Below are 20,817 nucleotides of genomic sequence, written 5' to 3' on the forward strand. Positions count from 1 at the left end.
TTTAGGAACGTTTTTAACGCTAATTTTCCCTAAAACTGCTCCTACTCCCACCCTAACAAGTAGGTCTCTGACCCTGATCTACTCGCATACTTCAGGCACGTTGAATGATGCAGAAACCATTATTTAAGCACTTCCATGTCAATATACTGAAGAGAGAGAACGCTGCTCCAGGTGTGTGGCAATAGCTAGGAGATGGAGTATCCCACTTGTAGGAAAAGAAATAGCCGCACATCCAGGAATTCCAGCTGCCTTAAGATTTCTTTTAATTCCAAAATGTAACAAATGATGACACCACAGACACCAACATGAAGTCACGTAGATGCGTTTCACACATACATCTTGTGCTTAATCATTACTGATTAAGTAATACGTGAAGTCTATGTGACTTCATGTTGGTGTCTGTGGTGTCATCATTTGTTACATTTTGGAATTAAAAGAAATCTTAAGGCAACTGGAATTCCTGGCTGTGCGGCTATTTCTTTTCCTACAAATTCCATGTCAAGCTGGACATCCAAATCACACGTAATTTCGGTATTCAATAAGACATGCCTGCTCTCCCCAAGATGGCCCACTTGGAGCCCATAATAGGGGACAAATTATTCCCCAGTGGTTTCTTGACACCAGCACAGTGCAGCCCAACACATGTCTTCATCCACTCTACCTAAAGCTGAAGAAAATAACTAGAATTAGGCCTCCATGTCAAGCGGGCTCTCCAAATCTCACATAATTTCGGCAATCAATAAGAGATGCCTGCTCTCCTCAAGACGGCTGCCTAGAAAATAACTAGAATTAGGCTTTAACTATTGTTATATTTACATTACAGCATCTTTGCTCCTTAGGAATATTTGAAGCAGAAATGAAGGCTCCTTTTCTCTCTCTATTGTAAATGGGACAACTACATATTTCCCCGCTGGCAGCTTATAGCTCATTGTAGTGTCACGCTGTCTGCAAACCTCCAACTTTGATAGTTTGTCCAGATTAAAGAAGGAAGCCGGAAGTGGCTCTCGTGTGTCCTGGAACTGACAAATGAGAAGAGAGAAAATAATGTAAAACAAAAAAATACACAACTATTAAGATCTAAATGTATGCTCTCCTCTTCTGTGTTCAGCTATCTTGTGCAAGTCTGTAGACGCAGACAGGGCAGCTGGGGAGCAAACCCGCATGAGTGCCCCCATAAAAAGCAGCTTTCTATGGGGGCATCACAGAAGAGGAGAAACCAGAAGCGCCAGCAGGGCAACCGAGAAGAGGAGGATCAGGGCTGCTCTTTGCAAAACCTTTGCACAGAGCCGGTAAGTATAACATGTTTGTTATTTTATAAAAACAAAACTAAAAAAAAAACTTTAATATCACTTTAAAGCAGTACTTTACCCTCCACCCCCTCCCAATTTTTTTTTTTTAAGCCTTACCTACCTGGTAGTGAGGTCTCATAACTTTTGATACTCACCCACCCAGCAGATTCAGCACTGTCCAGCAAAGAGACTCTTCTTTTCTGGCAGTGCTCGGCCCTGTGCTGCCATGTGTCTCTGTGATGTCATCGCTAGGCTGCCAGCTGTTCTAGGTTTATCCGACACACCTCCCAATGACGTGCGAACAGGCCGGCCGCCCCCTCCTCCTGTCTTCAATAAAAACCTATGCCTATGTATGTCACATATCCTGGGAGGCAAAGCAGGTAGTGTGACATGCATGGGGAGGCAGGGCGGACTTTATTAAAAAAAAAAAGAGGTAAACAAAAGAAAAAGCAAAGCCATATTTCTGAAGAGGATCGGAGGAGGGGTGGAGAGGCCGGATCATCCTCAGGAGGCTGAAGTCTTTAGGAAACTTTATAGTCTGTTATTCTTTGACTTATTCTTGTTACATACCTCTTTACCCTTTATTAAAATTGTCAATTTATCTTGCATTTATACAGTAAACTACAATATGTACATTACTGTTTGTCTGATCATTTGGTTGCTACCTCTACATAACTTTTGATTTTTTATGTGCTTAATTTCTTTCAGAACTGTGCAGGAATACATTGTGAGACTTTACCTCTGTACAAAAGCTTCCTGTAATATAGACCAGTCACTGCTGATTCCCATGTTCATAAGGGGGGACTGGTCCCGTATCTGCCCCTTCCCTCCCCTTTTCTGCAGGCAGATGATAATAGGTGAAGCTCTGCTCTCTGCACATGCTAAGTGCAGTACAGTGATGATATCACTTCTATTTTAAAAGGTAATATCTATGTTAGCAAGGGTTTTTGGTGCACACAGAATAGATTTTTGATCTTTTGCTATTGAGAAATACATTTAAATGAAATGTGTGTGTCTGGAGTTTAGCTTTAATTAAAACCCATAAAAAATTTGCTACAGAGATTTTAGAAAAAAGACAGAGACTTTGTTAATGGAAGGGAAGACCCACCTCAAGGTTTTTGACAAATATAAGGAATTCATGGGAGATTTGTTACACGAGCTTTCACCTATCAACAAAGTTTTGCCTTACAACTTTAGAACCCTAAAGTTGCTGTTGATCCAAAGAAAACCCTTGTAAAGCATAGCCCAATTTGCTCTAACAGGGACAAAACTCCTTCCTGATAACATTCAACAGCATTGTTTAGCATAATTATTAATAGCCATTTAAATTTTATGCATTTGGTTCATTTTTATTTTGTTCCTGCTTGTTCTGGATATCTGACTCAAAGTGTTGTAACCAGATAAAGGTGTGGTTATGATGAACATTTCCTAAAAATTGACTAACTACTACTAGCTATACCAAGAACAGGTTATATGATGACTTTCATTGACAATCTCCGCTGATGGCTGATATTTTTCTTAGTTGGCTATTTCCTGAAAATTCTTTGTACCTTTGATTCCACCTAAAGAGACAAAGAGAAAGACAAATAGATGATATCATGCAGAGGATTTTTCAGTAAAAGCACATTAAAACATGAAATCTCAACTTAAGTGGTCCAATTGTTTACTCTTCTAGTAGCTGCATGGGAGCTGTCTAGGTCCTAAAAGAGGAACCCCACTTATGGTGGAATGTTGTGACATGTGGCAGTAAACAGATCTCATATTCTCGTGTGATCTCCTCCACTCTTTTCTATTCATCCCTCCTTTTCCTTTCTATTGGTCCTTCTTATTTTCCCTTTAGTATTGTTTGCACTTAGATAGTACTACATAGTGTCTACATGCAACCTAACTTATAGGTAGGGAGCTCCAACATCAGTACCTGACCTCACACACGCTATTTTTTATAACTGGTGACTAATTCATACAGACGCACCCCAAAAGTTTGTGGAATCCTTTCCAAGAAGAGTAGTGGCAGAAAACCCTTTTAACCTCCCTGGCGGTAATCCTGGAGTGTAGCTCGGGGTTAATTTTCAGTACCAAAAGAGGTAACCCAGAGCCACACTCGGGATTACCCTGTAGTGATACTTACCTTGTCCCTACAATCCCCCGATATCCCTTGGCCGATGCTGATGTTCAATTAGAATACCGCTACCTAACAGATTCTGCAACCAGAAGTGACGGCGGAGAAAACTTACTGCACATGCGCCATGTGTTCCAACATGGGCACTATGCGTTCCAGTAGCTTTCCTAATGTGACAGAACATGAAGCAGCAGCAGATATTTTCTTACAACCAAGCAACTCTTGAATTTCAGACTTATTTTTGCAGTAAACTCATCTTTTATACTGAAATAGACTATTTCACCGTGACCGAGTGAAATAGTATATTTTGCTATATAATCAGTTTGTCGCTGAGCAGTGCGGGGTGTACCAAGATGGACGTCACCACCTTCTACCTGCAGGTTACTCGCTATATTTACTATATTACAATAATAATAGAATTGTAATACTGTTATTCAGTATATAAGGTCAGTTTACTGCTAAAATAATTCTAAAATTTAATACTTGCGTGGGTGTAAGAAGATGTCCGCAGCTGCTTTGTTTTCTGTCACATTAGGAAAGCTATTGGAACACATAGCGGCCATGTTGGAACGCATGGCGCATGCGTAGAAAGTTTTTCTTTCCGAACGTACCGGTTGCAGAATCTGATAGGTAGTGGTATTCTGATAGAACGTCGGTATCCGTCTTCCAGGTTTCCTTCTCTGCGAGCACCGCAACGCAGGGGGGCGGAACCGGGCAGAAAATTTTAAAAAAGTACACAAAAAAACATGACATGATGCATTGTAATCTGTTAAGATTACATTACTGTATCAAATCTTTTCACCTCAGTTTTGTCCCTAGTGCTTCGTCCAGTGCCCTGCCTATACTTTTACTGTTTTAGTCCTTTTTATTTGTATTAATCATTTTTTATTAATAATTTATTGCTTTAATTTACTAATTAATTTATTAATAATTTTTATTCACTTTTACTGTTTTATTCCTAAGAATTACAGGCCTACAATAAAAAAACAAGGAGGTTAAAGTGTAGGGGGTCAGCCCCTTGAATGACTAACTCCATTACACTGTACTTCTATTGAGAAATTCCCACAGACTGTCATGCATCTTTCAGCCACAAGATGTCACTGTTCTTGTCAATGAGAATAAGCCACAGTTGTTGTTGCTTTAGGTGAAGGGAGGAAGCAGGAAGTTCCAGGAAGGGTGTGGTGTTCGTCTCTCTATGGCTGTGCTGAGCTGAGAAAAGGGACTTCATGCTGTGGCCTTGAGAGGGCATATAGACTGTATAATCCTGGGACAGAGCAACAGGATCTTGCCAGAGGAGACAGAACTGAACTGTGATACTACGGACAGCAGCTGAGAAACAGAGGAAGAGAGGAGAGAACATCTCAGAGCACCTTAAGCAAGTTACAGAGCAAGGGGCCAGACTGCAGTGACCTCCAGGTGACAGAACAAGATAAACTACTTGCAAAGAAACCCAGACCAGTGCATAAGAGACTGCAGCTACAGACAGCAAGGGACAGATCCAGAGACCTGACTACATCCACCATCACAGAGACTGAGATAAAGCAGCTGTACCTACAGAACTGTGAGTGTGCACCGGTGCTAACCTGTGGCAGGGCATAGAGCAGGTTTCTGTAGACAGAGCGTTGCAGCAACGTGTCCCGGTTAGCGGGAATCAGATAGGATCATATAGCAGAGTAGCCTGTATTTCTGTGTGTGCGTTGGCGGGAGCGCCATTTTAAGTATCACGTTGCAGTTAACTTTGCTGTAAACCTATGTAATCTGTTATTATTGTTAACATCATTCTCCGGCCATTATACTCTGTTGGTTAATAAAGCCGGTATCTGCTTCAGCCTCTCTGTCTGCTGTACCGTACTTGAATTCTGCATTGCGGTCCCCTACTTCTCTGACAGCTACAAAAGCATAACCCAATTTGTTCGCAAATGTTCTTTTGGATAATTTGGAGCTACATCTCCCACAGAAACACCAAAAACTTTCCCAGCAAACATTCCCAGAAGGGTGGAGGCTGATAAAATGCAAAGAGGGAGCAAACTCCTAGTTATAGAATAGGATGTCTAAAGCTCATATTGATGTGAAGGTCAGATGGCCACAAAGTTTTAGCAACATAGTATAGCAGCTAAGACCCTGGGATCTTGGCTGTACCCTGAGCACACTGACCCAATTCCCAGGGCCTAACAACGTGCCTATGCTACTGTAATCCTCAGCCAAGTTTTGCTTTGGGTCCCAGCATGGTTAGTTTGGGGAGTGGGCCTTCATTGTCAGGGAAATATCTGTCTGTCTTTGTCTGTCTTTGACTGTCTTTGACTGTCTTTAGGGTGGAATAAAAAAACCTCTCCCAAATATGTTCTTATACTAAAAGTGGCTATACACTGTTCGATTTTTGAACGGTTCCTGATGAACCACTTGAAATTGGTGAATAGGTTGGCTCTGTTGGAACCCTTCTGTCTGATATCCTTCAGTTAAAAAAGGAAGCCAAGAGACTGCATCCAATCAGATAAAGTCATTGCTTGAGTACTGTGACAGATTCCACCAGTGGAATGCAATAGCCCAGCACGGGGATTTGTCTATGCTAGCTGTTTAGTGGTAATGGAGAAATATAAACTAAGGCTGAATGAAAAAAATCTAATAGTGTATGGACAACTTTACCTCTGATTGGCTGCCCACAGTAAACACACTCTTCCTTTCTGCCAGTTGTAATAAATAAACACCATGACAATATTAGACACTGATTTGTTATAATGATAACTCAAGGCCACATGTTGATGATAATTTGAATGCTGCAGTGGTTCCGCTGCTTGAGTCTGTAAACACATTAGCAGCAGCGGGAAACAAATCACAGCGGAATGCCCGGCGATAAATTCAAGAGCTTTGAGCGATGAGATCCAGTCAATATAATCAATTCAACATTTAGCCACAACACGAGACTATATTGTATTTCCTGGCTGATTGCTGCGTCAGTAAGCAGATTGTTTAATCAGCATTATGTATCTCCTGTCACATCTGTCCTGTTCTTCTGCGAGGGCTGAGTAGCTTAATTCGTCTAAAGTCTTTCTTTATAGAAATTAGCTAAAGAGGACCTGTGTCCTAGTAATGAGTAAAGTGTTTTGATGAAGGATCTAGTGCACCCCATGTTTACAGCTTAACCACTTCAGCTCCGGAAGGTTTTACCCCCTTACTGACCAAGCTATTTTTTGCAATTCGGCACTGAGTTACTTTAACGAAAAAATTGCGCGATTGTGCGACGCTGTACCCTAATACAATTGATGTCCTTTTTTTCTCACAAATAGAGCTTTCTTTTGGTGGTATTTGATCACCTCTGCGTTTTATTCGATTTTGCGCTATAAACAAAAAAAGAGCAACAATTTTGAAAAAAAAAAAACAAATTTTTTACTTTCTGCTATAAAACATTCCCAATAAAAAATTTTTTTTAAAATCAAATGTTTTCATCAGTTTAGGCCAATTTGTATACTGCTACATATTTTTGGTAAAAAAAAATCCCAAAAAGTGTATTTTAATTGGTTTGCGCAAAAGTTATAGCGTTTACAAAGTACGGGATCGATTTTTGGACTTTTAAATTTTTTTGTTTGTTTTTATTATTAATGGCAGCGATCAGCGATTTTTAGCGGGACTTCAACATTGTAGCGGACAGATCGGACCCCTAACTGACATATTTGACACTTTTTGGGGACCAGTGACAATAATACAGTAATCAGTGCTAAATAATATGCACTGTTACTGTATAAATTACACTGGCATGGAAGGGATTAACACTGGGGGTAATCAAAGGGTTAATGTATGCCTAACAATGCTTACTCACTGTGGGGGAAGGGCCTGGGACAGGCACAGAGAGATCGGGGTTTCAGCTTACCCGAAACTGCTGACCTCTCCCTGTGACAGAAGACTTGCCTGCTTTGTTTACATAAGCAGGTGGATCTTCTTTCAGTTTCTCTGACGATTGCGGGAGGCCAACACGCATTGATGAGCACTGACAGGCAGCATTGATGTGCACTGATAGGCTGCACTGATGGGCATTAATGATGAGGGCACTGATTATCAATGTAAACAATGCACTGGCATTCTTGCTGTTTAATGGCTTACCTTTTCTCAGACAGAGACAGCATGGGGGGGGGGGGGAGGGCTGCAGATAAGCAGAAAGTCACTTTACATGTGATCAGCTGATCAAATGGTAAAGGACTGCTGTGACTGACCATTTACCATGATCTGTGATCATCCAAAGGACACAGCAGTCACAGAGTGCTTTATGCCTGCGTGAGGCAGGATCCTAGGAAGATGTAAATCTACCCCGCAGTGATTTTTTTTCCTTTGTGGCTATTGAGGGATGTGACGGAACCGTCCAGCACCCTGCTTTGGTGCTTCCATCAGTATACCACTACTTTCAGTCTGGATATACATACTAGATAATATAGCTAAAGCTATAGCTTAGGTATTCTGGAACTGTTTATTGAACAAGAATACTGTCTTTTTATACACTTAAAAAGTAGGTCAGTCACCAATAACCCAAATATTTACCCAAAACTGCACAAAATGGTTTAGCTCAGTGTTTCTCAACTCCGGTCCTCAGGGCACACTAACAGGCCAGATTTTAAGTATTACCTTTGGGAGATGCAGACTAGAAGACTGCAATCACTGAGCAGCAAATTATATCACCTGTGATGTATTTCAGTTTTCATGCAAACCTGGCCTGTTAGTGTGCCCTGAGGACCGGAGATGAGAAACACTGGTTTAGCTAACAGGGTAGAGCTGACTCATCCATTACAGGATTCTCTAAGAGTTGGTCAAATTAGCCACCAGACAGAAACAATAGGTGAATAGGAATTCATACCTAGACAATGCTTTCATTAATTAGGATCTCACTCCAGGTCAGACTGCCTGGCCCCAAGGTCACAAGGTACATTACACATTATCACAAGTAGAAACACACAACACCTTCAGACAATAGCAGGGGACCCCAGTAGCAGACATGCTGGCTCCTACATTGGAGTAGTTGGAACAGAGGCCAATGTGCTTAGCTTTTCCAATTAACATGTATAGTTCTGAATCAAACATCAGGAACAGTTTCTAGCACAAATACAAGAAAGCAGTCTCTAATAAATGTAACAGAAAGAGAAATATAGTAATAACAAATAACAGTGTGAATGTGGGCAGAAAAGATCCCAGAAGCCACTGTGCCCCCGTCCCCCCCACATCCAATAGTCCGGCAGACCCAGCTAGATCCACCACGGGTCAGATTGGGGCTGGGGACCACAGTACCTGTCGGGAAAGGTGCTTCTTAGTAAGTATGTCAGGGGCTTAGTGATGGAACTATATTCCGGGACAAACTTCCTATGGTACCCGGCTGTGCCTAGGAATGCCAGAACCTGGGTTTTAGTACGAGGGTAGGCCAGTTGGCAACATCTTCTACCTTAGCAGGATCGGGTCATTGTTGCCCACTGCCTACTCGATGTCCAAGGTACTGTACCTTCGACATCCATATGCTGCATTTCTCTGGCTTGAGGGTTAGTCCTGCAGCCTTGATGCCGTCTAACATGACGCCCAGGTGAGCCTCTGGGGTAATGCCGCAGCTGGCTAACCGTCTTTCTTTACCCCGGCCATAGGCCTGGCTGCTCTCGTCTGGAACATTATTGTAGGCCTTTGCAGCCCTTTCTGTGAGCCGGCTGACCAGGAGCATTACCCAAAATGTTTCATCAACACCCTGCAACCGACATTGCCGCTCAAACACTTGCAGGTAAACATCCATCTCATCCTCCCCATCTTGGAACATGAGTGTCACCACGTCACTTTCACTCACTTCCAGCTCGTGGAACGCATGGCGTTCAGGCAGTATTGTCACCGAGAGGATTCGGTTCACTATGTGTTTTCATTGATCGTTTGTGTGTATATTATTATTACTTCGAAATGCTTTCACGGTCACGAATCAAGAAGACTGATTATATTTTGGGATTAGACTATTATCACCTATTTTTATATGGACATATTTTTTGGGATTTTTATACCATCAATTCTTGCACAGATATCACTTTTTTGCACTTTGCCACTTTATTGAGGTTTTATTCCTTTTCAGCTGAGTTTCATATACTGTTTAGTCACAACACCGCTAGTATTGCTTATTTATTACTATTTATATTTACAATATTTATTTTGTTGCACTTTAGCACTTTATTTCTCTAGTTACATGGTTTGAATATTGATATTTGTGAGACACACCTAATTTGTCACTAGTTTTACTCCCTCTTGTATCAGGCAGCACCATTCACCTCTCTCTTCTTCATTCATTTGTATCCCTTTGTTGGGATTACATATGAAGTAGGCTGCAGCTGGGTAGGTACACCATAGCGCAGATCTTTACATACATTATCCATCTCATCTTCCTGGTCTTGGAACATGCGGAAGTCAGCATATAGTAGCTTTTTGCAGGCCTCTGAAGCTTCCCGGTTGGGCATAACTGGCGTTCCTCTGTCCCGTTGCAGTTCAGCCATATGCAACTGGGTCACCTCCCGTAACGCTTGACTAATCGCTTCCTGTGGTGGGGGGGGGGTTGTACCATACAAGTCCAGGCACAACTGGACATCATGCTGGAACTGTGCCGGCTCTGAGGTATTTGCTGGTGGGTTGCTGGCCTGGTTGCCCTCTGTTAGTTCGGTGATAAGAGTCGCTTTGGACTTATTGCTGATGACTTTCCCACAGGCTTCCAGGAGATCCTTAGAGATGCTGCGCTTGAGGCTGGTGCAGTGATCTTCTATCTGCTGTAGATGAAGAGGGTCCCAATGGGGGTTTGGGCATGCCTATACAAGAGGAACATCCCAGCGCTTTACACCAATTGTGACGGAACCGTCCAGCACCCTGCTTTGGTGCTTCCGTCAGTATACTGCTTCCTCAAGTCTGGATATAGATACTAGATATTATAGCTAAATCTTGCATAGCACCCAAGAACTAGACCCTAGCTTAGGTACTCTGGAACTGTTTATTGAACAAGAATACAGGCTTTTTATACACTTGAAAAGTAGGTCAGTCACCAATAACCCAAATATTTACCCAAATCATCACACAAAGGTTTAGATAACGCAGTAGAGCTGACTCATGGCTAATTCCATCATAGGATCCTCCAAGAGTTAGTTAAATTAGCTGTCAGGGTTCTCAGCAGCAGCTAGGGAGACCAGACACATATAGCTACACATCAAAACAGAGACCGAACCAGAGGCGTAACTAGAACCTTCAGGGCCCTGGTGCAAGAAACCAAGAAGGGCCCCCCGACCTCCGGTCCTCGGTCCTTCCCTCCAAGCCCAGAGCCCTTCCCACTGGTCCCAGGAACCTTTATGAAGTCGCAGTGGATCCCTTGCACATGTTGTGCAGCGGACCTCCTTCCTGCAGTCTTGGGCCCCGCCATGGTGGAGGAAGGCCAGGGTCTAGTCGCAAGTGCGACCTTTGTAACCCTGGTAGTTCCGCCATTGGTGTCAATGTCGACTGTGAATAGTGTCAGTCAGGAGAGCAGTGGACGTGGTCAGCAGAGCAGTGGACATGGTCAGTAGAGCAGTGGACATGGTCAGTAGAGCAGTGGACATGGTCAGTATGGCAGTGGACATGGTCAGTATGGCATTAGACATGGTCAGTATGGCAGTAGACGTTGTCAATATGGCAGTAAATGTGGTCAGTAGGGCAGTAGACATGGTCAATATGGCAGTGGACATGGTCAGTAGGGCAGTGGACATGGTCAGTATGGCAGTGCAAAGGTCAGTATGGTAGTAGACATGGTCAGTAGGCTAGTAGACATAGTCAGTTGGGAAGTAGACATGGTCAGTAGGGCAGTGGACATAGTTAGTATAGCAGTGAAAAGGTCAGTATGGCAGTGGACATGGTCAGTAGGGCAGTAGACATGGTTAGTGTGGCAGTGGAAAGGTCAGTATGGCAGTAGACATGGTGAGTAGGGCAGTAGACATGGTCAGTATGGCAGTGGAAAGGTCACTATGGCAGAAGACATGGTCAGTAGGGCAGTAGACATGGTCAGTAAGGCAGTAGACATAGTCAGTAGGGCAGTAAGCATGGTCATTAGAGCAGTGGACGTGGTCAGTATGGCAGTGGACATGGTCAGTATGGCAGTGGTTGGGGCCAGAAGTTTTACATTTTTGTTATTTTGGTTTTTTTTTATTATTTTTTACCATTTTATTTTACATTTTTATTTTTTTGTTTTTACAATCTTATTTTTTATTTTTTTACAATTTTTTAGGAGCTCCATTTTTGGAGCTTTACTGAGATATCAGGGGGAGAGGGGATGCCGGTAGTGCTGCGGGGGAGCGGGGGATTTTGAGCTCCTCGTTCTCCACCAACATCCTCCCACTAACTTGTCACACACAGTTACTGTACACCTTCTGTATTAGGGTGCCTCAATCTGGGTGAGGGAGCACAGGGGGCACCTTCGGAAGGGGGGGTGGTGTGATGGGGAGGGGGGAACGTGGAGGATAGTATGAGGGGGCAGTGTGATTTTAGGGGATCAGTGTGTTGGGAGGGGCCAATGCGGCTGGAGAGTGTGACCGGAGAGAAGCAATGTGATGGGAAGGGGGCAGTGTGACAGGAGGGAGGTAGTGTGATGGGAGAGGGGCAGTGTGATGGGAGGGGGATCAGTGGAGGGCAGTATGGGGGGGCAGTGCGACAGGAAGGGGCAGTATAGGGGGACAGCATGAAGGAGGGGGACAGTGGAGGGCAGTATGTGGGGACAGCATGATGGGAGGGGGGCAGTGGAGGGCAGTATAGGGGACAGTGTGCCAGGGGGACAGCATGGTGGGAGGGGGACAGCATGGTGGGAGGGAGGCAGTGGAGGGAAGTTTTGGGGGACAGTGTGCCAGTATGGGGGGGCAGCATGATGGGAGGTGGACAGCATGATGGGAGGGGGGCAGTGGAGGGCAGTATAGGGGGACAGGGTGCCAAGAGGAGGTAGTGGAGGGCAGTATAGGGGGTCAGTGTGCCAGGAGGGGGCAGTGGAGGGCAGTATAGGGGGACAGTGTGTCAGGAGGGGGCAGTATAGGGGGACAGTGTGCCAGGAGGGGGCAGTGGAGGGTAGTATAGGGGGACAGTGTGCCAGGAGGGGGCAGTATAGGGGGAAAGTGTGCCAGGTGGGGGAAGTATAGGGGGACAGTGTGCCAGGTGGGGGCAGTATAGGGGGACAGTGTGCCAGGTGGGGGCAGTATGGGGGGACAGTGTACCAGGTGGGGGAAGTATAAGGGACAGTGTGCCAGGTGGGGGCAGTATAGGGGGACAGTGTGCCAGGTGGGGGCAGTATGGGGGGACAGTGTGCCAGGTGGGGGCAGTATGGGGGGACAGTGTGCCAGGTGGGGGCAGTATGGGGGGACAGTGTGCCAGGTGGGGGCAGTATAGGGGGACAGTGTGCCAGGTGGGGGCAGTATGGGGGGAGCACTGCAGCATGATGGGAGGGGGCAGTATGGGGCCGGGGGAGAAGAGTGATCATACGACACCTGGAACTCGCTGGGCAGTGTGGGGCCTCGGGACAGGGAGAATTTCTCCTAACTTGCCCAGTGCTAGGAACAGCCATAAGTCAGTCAAGAAGCGGGAGCCGGAGTCAGGAGGGCGGAGCTGGGAGGCGGTCCCAGGTACGGATGACTGCTTATCACCGGCGTCCATCCCTGCCTCACTGCATCAGCCTCCTCTGTTTATTGGAGTAGGGCTGAGGGCGGTGCAGGCAGACACAGACTGCTTTTTAGAAGACTTAGCACAGCCAGGCAGCCTCCTCTTAGCAACCGCCCGGCCGCTGTAGACACCTCCCCCTCCCTCCCCGCTCAGTGCAGCACAACGATCGGGGAGGGCAGCCAGTTACAATACTAGCCACTAGCCAGAACAGTCAGGCGGACGGACGGGCCCCCTCACGCCACGGCCGCGGTAAGAGAACGGGGGCTGACGGGCCCCCCCTCAGGTGGCGGAACTCCAGGGCTCCCGGTCGCAAGCGCGACCACTGCGTCCCTGATAGTTCCGCTACTGGACTGAACCATATAAATAACCTTAAAGTGAGATTTATTACAGTGAACCACATAAACAAGCATACACAGCAACAGTGAACATGGAAAATGCCAGCAAACAAACCCAACCACAAAGACCAAAATAACTAAAGAACCTAAGAACTGACAATGTACAAATATATACAATATACTGGACAAGGGGAACAGGAAAGCAAGGAAGAGAGTAAACAAGACTGGATACAAGGCAAAGAGCAAGAGCAAGGCAAAGAGGTACAGGAAAAATCAGGGTATGAATCAGGATCACAGACACTAGGTTCTGGCAGCAAGAAGGCAATCAAAAAAGTGACACACCTGGGAAAGAGAGGAGCAGCCTTAAATAGCCACCTGGCCGTTGAACCCAGATGTAAGTGATTATAGAAGCCTGCTGGCTTCTGGGAGACACCTGCTGGTGGACACTGGAACTGCAGCATTCAGCCCAGGGCAAGCAGTGCCACCAGCAGGTGAACTTAATCCTAACATTAGCCACCAGACAGAGACAATAGGTGAATGGGAATTCACACTTAAACAATGCTGTGATAAATTAGGATAAATGTAACAGAAAGAGAAATATAGTAATAGAAAATAACAGGGTGAATGTGGGCAGAAAAGGTCCCTGCAGCCACTGTCTGTGACAAGGGATATATTTAAATAAAGGTTTTGTGCAAAAAGTTCAGACCTAAAAGCAAATTGGAGATTAACACCTCCTCTACTTACAGCCTTGAACAGCTAAAAAAAAGATACATTTCCTGGGTGATGAAATAGATATATATATATATGTACCTTAAAGACCTTTAATCCAATAGAGAGCCATTGACCTCCAAATTTTTGTCGATTCCTGCTGCTTTGCATTAGTGTTATGACCATATTGTACCCTCTGTTCACCTCATCAGAGGAGGTCACAGTTATCATGTATTGAGGGTTCCTGCTGAACAACTCTGAAATGAAAAAACAATAAAATATTTAACTGTGTTTAGCCAATTTTTTTTTTTTTCTATAGCGTAGGAAAGGATTAGAACTTCTGTGAAGTTTTTATCTCTACGTAGATTCACCCTCTGTATTTTTCTGTTAAACTTTATTATCAAGACAGAAAGTCACAAGCAATTCAAAATTTAGGTTTTCAGAACACGTGGTGAAGGAACATCCTCCAATTGCAGAACCTATTCTGGTGATAACTATCTAAGAATGGAGTTCCTCTCACGTTGTAAGGATCTATGTACTATGTACTAAGTACTATGTATCTATTTATCTAAATCTATCTATATCTATGTCCATATCTGTCTATCTATCTACAGAAATGATCTATCTCTAGCCAATATTTAGCTACCCGTTGCTCTATCTTCTACTTCCTCCACCTCAAAAAAACTTTTGCTGTCAGTAAGAGTGTTACCATCTTTGGTCCAGCGGTTCCAGAACATTCTCTTGTACCAACTCCTTTGCTGCTCTCCACAGTCCAGGAAGTCTGGGATGTGATTGCAGAGAATAATTATGGAAAACTCCAGAGAAAAATCTTCCCAAGACATCCTAAAGAAACACAAACAAGTTGCTTTACTAAAATGTGTTCCTGTAATACCATGGAGCTCACTGCATGGACAAAAAAGTATGGACTTTTTGCTTTGGGGTATTGAGGGGTTTTATTTATGTGTTTTTGAAATATGCAAGCAAAAAATCCCAGGGGTCGCAAAGTAATTTTGCACGAAAAAAAGGTAGTTGCAGCCCATACAAACTATTCTGATAATTTTGTACTCTACAGACAGATTTTAGGGTGCTTGTCTAAGACGTAATTTCACTGGGCGTTCAAGTATTACGAGACAGTGCCATAGAAGTCTATGGGGATCTACTGTACAGGTTTGCCCAATGCATAGAAAATTCTGGTAGGAAGGGTGTGAAGAAGGACTGATGGAGGCTGTGAACACTGGTTGGAGGTTATCATGCATTGGAGAAAGGGGAGTGGTGGGGTACTTAAGTTCAGGGGGACAGAGAAAAAGGGTGTTTTAAAAAAAATAACTAGACAAATATTGTATTTTTCAAATCAGACTAGGATACCAGAATTCACCGTCATCCCTGACCCTTCGCAGCATCTGCCTGTCTTCCTCCCTCAGTTCTTTCCAGGTCGAACTTCTGAAGAGAAAAGAAGAGAAAATAATCTGATAAAAGCGTGACAGGTATGCAGGTTATCCTACAGTCTAGGCACTTAAATAATCCCCCACACCTCTAGATCTGAGACAGTCCTCAGCAATCATCTGAAAGGACACCACACGGACACCAGCTTGTGACAGAGTTAAGGCCTAACAAGCAGGGGTAGATTACCACCTTTCGGATTTTTCATTTTTTAATTCTAAAATTGAATATTACATTTGCAGGGGACTCGGGCACAATTTTCTGTTACTGTGTTTTAGGGGGAACTGAACTTAAAGATTTTAATATGCTATTACTGTGGGAGTCCACAGGCAAAACTGATGACTAGATCTTAGGGTACAGCTTCCAGAGCGTAACCCCTCTGCTTCAGTTCTATTGTGGCAAGTGTGTCCTAGGTTTAACACACCTTGAAAAAGGCTGAACACATTATTTGTTTCAGCATTTTGCACATTTGCACTCCATTGTCCTCTACTGCTCATTTTTAACTCACTCAGCCTCAAAATACCTGATGGGACAATAAACTTGGCAGGATACAAAAGAAAACTTTCCCAATCACTGTCCCACCTGTAATACGTGGTGCCACTTTCCACTTTTTGCTATGCCACCCCACCCTCACTATTGACTGTACTTATACACATGTCCAAGTAAGGATTACAAGTTAAAGTGTCATGAAACCATAATTATTTAAGTTTATAGTAGTAGCTCATACTCACTCAGTCATTTTGAGTTTTTTTTTTTGTGTATTCTGGATAAAAAACTGGTTGATCCTACAGTTCACTGTCCCTCCATCCTTGTCTGTGTCCCCGCTGCAGCCTGAGATTGTGTAAGCCAGCCACTGCCACATTTACTGAGCAATCATCAGCTAAAGTTCCATTCTAAGTTGTCCCTTTCCTCCTTTTTCTTATCTGTGCCGTCCACATAACTATAGAGTTACACATGTGGGAGTATACATTCCGGATAAATGACAGCCAACTCCCTCCCTCCTTCTCCATGCCAACTAAACAGCTAAAAACTATGGGGGCATTATATTACATGTTGATTGATTCTGCTCCTTGTAATGCTAAGCACATACAAAACTTTAGACACAGGCCAGAGGGGCATGAAACAGGCTGTGATTCGCAGAACCTCCCCCTGGACAGCCCACACCATGTTTTTGCATGAAAATAATAGAGATTTGAGTTCAAATACATATTTGTAGAAATACATTTATTTGATATTCATTTAGTATTTTTTCTTTGTATTTGGAGGGCCTTTTTTTTTTATGCGACTGGCTGCAGAGGACTAGAAGCTCTTCCCGATTATGTTTCCCTGCAGAAGGGCTGGGAAAGAGCTGGGTCACATGACAGCTGTCTAATGATTATGAAAAAGGGTACTTGAATTTTTTTTTTTATTAATTTATTCATAAATTATACATACATTTTATTTATACATAAAGAGAAGGGATTATGTAAATAAAATAGAGTGTGTTTAGTATCACTTTAAAAGAGGGCACTGTTGAGAGCTTACCCTGAGGGTGATAGAGCAAGCAAAGTGGAAACATGTCCAAAGGACCCATTTCATGGCCCACAAAAGCTGCAGATCACTTTGTCCCCATTCAGTGTGGATTCTGGTTTGATGAACTGATCTGACATTGCTAATCATGGGTTTAATACTCGGGAAGATGATTAAACAGTTCACATGGTTGAGTTTGTGGAGGAAATGATGACACTGCTTTAATAAAAAGGAAGAGGCCCCCTCTTTAGTGATTCTCTAATGTCAAATCTATCCACACAAATCATATTCTGTCTAGATTAGACTTACTTATCATTCCAGGCTCCTCTCCATTCCCCTTGACCCCAAGGATTCCAGAGCCGAATTAATTTAACAAATCCATTTTTTACTTCGACCTGTGGAGATATAAAGGGTAGAAATAAATGCTAGAATTCAAAGCTGTATCTGAACAAGCTGGGGAAGAGTAAAGCACAGAGCCTATATTTCTAAAAATAAACTATTATAATTAAATTGGAATTTTTTTTTTTCCAGGTTCATTATTTTATAAAATAATAAACACATGATAGGGAGCTCATATCACAAAACACTTAATACATAACATATGATATGACAATAAAAATGCTGTATGTCATTTCCTATGCCTCAAGAAATAAATACCACAAAATGAAAGCCACTTCACAGCTAAATACTCATCACTATACATAGTCCACTAAGCACATAGCTATGTCATTGCCTCTGGGCCAGGCCCTGCCTTCTATTTCTTAGAAATATTACATATCCAGCACATAATAAAGGATTCAAACATGTAGTCTGTGATTTATTGGCTGTGGCAGCCTATTTATTACTCTGTATCATAAATAGCATATAGACATATTGTAAATAAAAATAACATCCTAAGACCGCATTCACACTGAAGCGGCACGACTTCGGGGGCGACTTCACAAGTTGCGTGCACCGCGACTTCGACGTGACTTCGGCGCGACTTGCACGGACTTCATATAATGAATGTCTATGCAAGTCGCTCCGAGGTCGCCCCGAAGTAGTACAGGACCCTTTTTCTAAGTCGGAGCGACTTGTGTCGCTCCTATTAGAACGGGTCCTGTAGCACTGCATGGACCGCGACAGGCCGCGACTTGTCAGGCTGACAAGTCGCGGTAGTGTGAATGGAGACTAAAACAACATTGACACAGGAAAAAACACAAGACTAGCGTCTAGGGCTATACAGAGAAATACTTCTCAATCTGCGAGCAAACACTTTGATGGACCCCCAAGTGGTCCACACTGTCTTGGGGAGCATTTCTCTGTTATCTTCAGACATAGCGTATGGCATGATTACAACCTAAGTGAATAGACCCTACTGAAACAGGGGATGGCACACCAAAGATGGGTTCCTACCCAAGCTGTCCTATCCAACAGGATCACTTTCAAAGTTCCCACTGCCACGCAACCTGGCACGAAAGGAAATGATCAAACCGCCCAATAATTCTAATATACGGGGCTTAGGAATTCATCTAATGCAGTCATATTTTCCTACTGTTACATCACACCAACAAATACTGGAGCCTCACCTGGCCAGCCCTTTGTCTACCAAACAAGTAAACACCCACCCCCTCACACTATTTTCTAACCCATTGTAACCACCATCATTATGCATAACCCCTTTCAAGCCAAGTCATGCAGGCTTTTGTCCTATTATTGCTGTACTTTTGGCTCTTTTTAGAGTTCATACCAGAATGCATACCTTCTTATATGCTGCAGCAATGTTTGTTTTTCATAAATTCTATTTGAAATGACTTAAATGACAAATTGCTAGTGAGTGAACCAAAATCCTCCATGGAGAACCTTTTTCCAACACACAGTCACAAGTGTCCTACTTTTGCATGACAAATATTAACAACACGCTTGTATACAATGGTGTTCAACCGAATCTCCTCCTCCTCTTTTATATTGAAAAAACACTTCAGGTATGCTAGAGCTTGTATTTGTAATTGTATTTCGTTTGTTTTAAATAAACCGGAGTTACACTATTCTTTTTTGCTTCAATCGTAGTGATATAATGGAGGAGGCTTTCTTGAGAGGGCTGAGAAGAAATGGAAAGTCCCAGGTGAATTATAGCTGTGGCAAAACAATATGGGGATACCACCTCTCTCCTGCGCTTAGAATCCAAGCTCCCTGACCACACTTCCCACGGGACTCACATATGGCGTCTCGGATGGCTAGAGTATTGCTGCCCAAAAAGGACTGGGGTAGCCCAAAAGTACTACAGGTAAAAAGAAACAAAAAAGGGCGCACCGACCTAGAGCCACCTCTGAGGAAGAGGCTGAGCCTCGAAACGCGTCAGCCGTCATCTTAACAGGATTATGGACTAATGCATGGACTATTCCTAACATTGGAGGAATTGAGCTTGATATGACTATTTTCTACCTTTGTTTGTGAGTAGCCATTTTACATATTGTACTAATAAAGCCTATTATTGAGGATAATGCGTTAGGTCGGTGCGCCCTTTTTTGTTTCTTTTTACCTGAATTATAGCTGTGGTCCTGTTTGTCAATGCTGGTGTGAACTGCATAGTATGCTTGATGTTCCTACTGGTGATTACTTGTTGAACCAATGACCAGGAGGCTATAACACAAGTCTTTATAGATCTTCAGAAATGTGGGTCTGATGTTTCGGGTGAGTGCTGAATATGATGGGTATTTTTCTGTAATGGAATATTTTTATATGTCAATGGATATTGCAGGAATATACATATATGGTCTGAATTTGCTGACGTCTTTCTGAAAATGGCACATGTCTAGCTATCTCTAATATCTATACTGATCACTGGATTCACTTTAATTTGTTGACCATTGTTTCCAGGACAGAAATTAAGGAACAGAAGTAGCAAGTAAAGATGAATTTCAATCTTTGTGAATTTGTAGGGTTTGAAATTTGTGGTCTCCACACAACTACCCAAAATACTTTGCATGGCCTTTAAACCATGGCCTGCAATTAATAGGGGCTTTGAGTTAAGTCAGCCCCCTCATAATAAAAGGAGGTGCTCAGAGAAGCCATAGTGTCAGTGTATTGAAGCTTGTTGAGTGTTTGAATAGGGATAGTAAAGCAAACTGCTTTACCTCTGTGAATTGCAGTGGTGGGGTCCTGTTTGACACAACATTTCCCCATGCTCCCAGCTCTTCATTTAACCCAAAAAACATTTTAGGACTACTACCTGTGTAAGTACCACATTTGCTTCCTTATTTCAGTTTTATTGTGTGGAAAATTTGAGGGCAGATGTCACTTTGAACTGCTGCCTTGTCCTCAGTGATCCACTAGTGAATTTCTATCTGCCAGGCAAGGTGAGACTATTACTGCGAGACTATTCCTGATGGAAAAAGCATGTATCAGATTGGAGTTCTGCTTCTGTATGTCACCAAAACTAATGGTTCAAGGAAAAAATCAATTCAAGTCAAATATCCCCTGCCAAAGTATGTTTTTGGTGAGCCTGTCCATGAAAATCGTACTGTTCTGTGAAACTACATAAATTTAAAGTGGTTGTTAACCCACTATTGTTTAAGTATGCAATCCCCTCTGTTATATAATGTTATGTGTCCCTGTGCTGTATAAAAAAAAAAAAAGCCAATTATACCTTATATCAGAGCATCTCCTGGCGCTCAGGTGACTACTCGGCTCTCTCCTCTGCCCAGCTGATAGATATAGCAGGCGGGGCCGAGCACTGCCGCTGACGTCAGCCAGGGAGGAGAGAGGGGAGAGATCTGAAGAG

General features: G+C 43.4%; 1 protein-coding gene across 1 annotated transcript in view; it reads right to left on the reverse strand.

The window, feature by feature from the left end:
• Positions 1-20,817, reverse strand: part of LOC309550632 (calpain-13-like) — a gene marked incomplete at its 5' end in the record, with an annotated part of 108,343 nt that overhangs the window by 33,766 nt on the left and 53,760 nt on the right. The window contains 6 exons of the mRNA XM_082250970.1: positions 817-1,019; positions 2,840-2,851; positions 14,208-14,362; positions 14,815-14,948; positions 15,471-15,545; positions 17,364-17,449. Of these exons, the coding sequence (XP_082107096.1) occupies positions 817-1,019; positions 2,840-2,851; positions 14,208-14,362; positions 14,815-14,948; positions 15,471-15,545; positions 17,364-17,449 (665 nt within the window). The remainder of the gene's footprint in view (positions 1-816; positions 1,020-2,839; positions 2,852-14,207; positions 14,363-14,814; positions 14,949-15,470; positions 15,546-17,363; positions 17,450-20,817) is intronic.

The sequence above is a fragment of the Pelophylax lessonae genome (assembly GCF_965119305.1).
Source record: "Pelophylax lessonae genome assembly, chromosome: 3".
Classification (NCBI taxonomy): domain Eukaryota; kingdom Metazoa; phylum Chordata; class Amphibia; order Anura; family Ranidae; genus Pelophylax; species Pelophylax lessonae.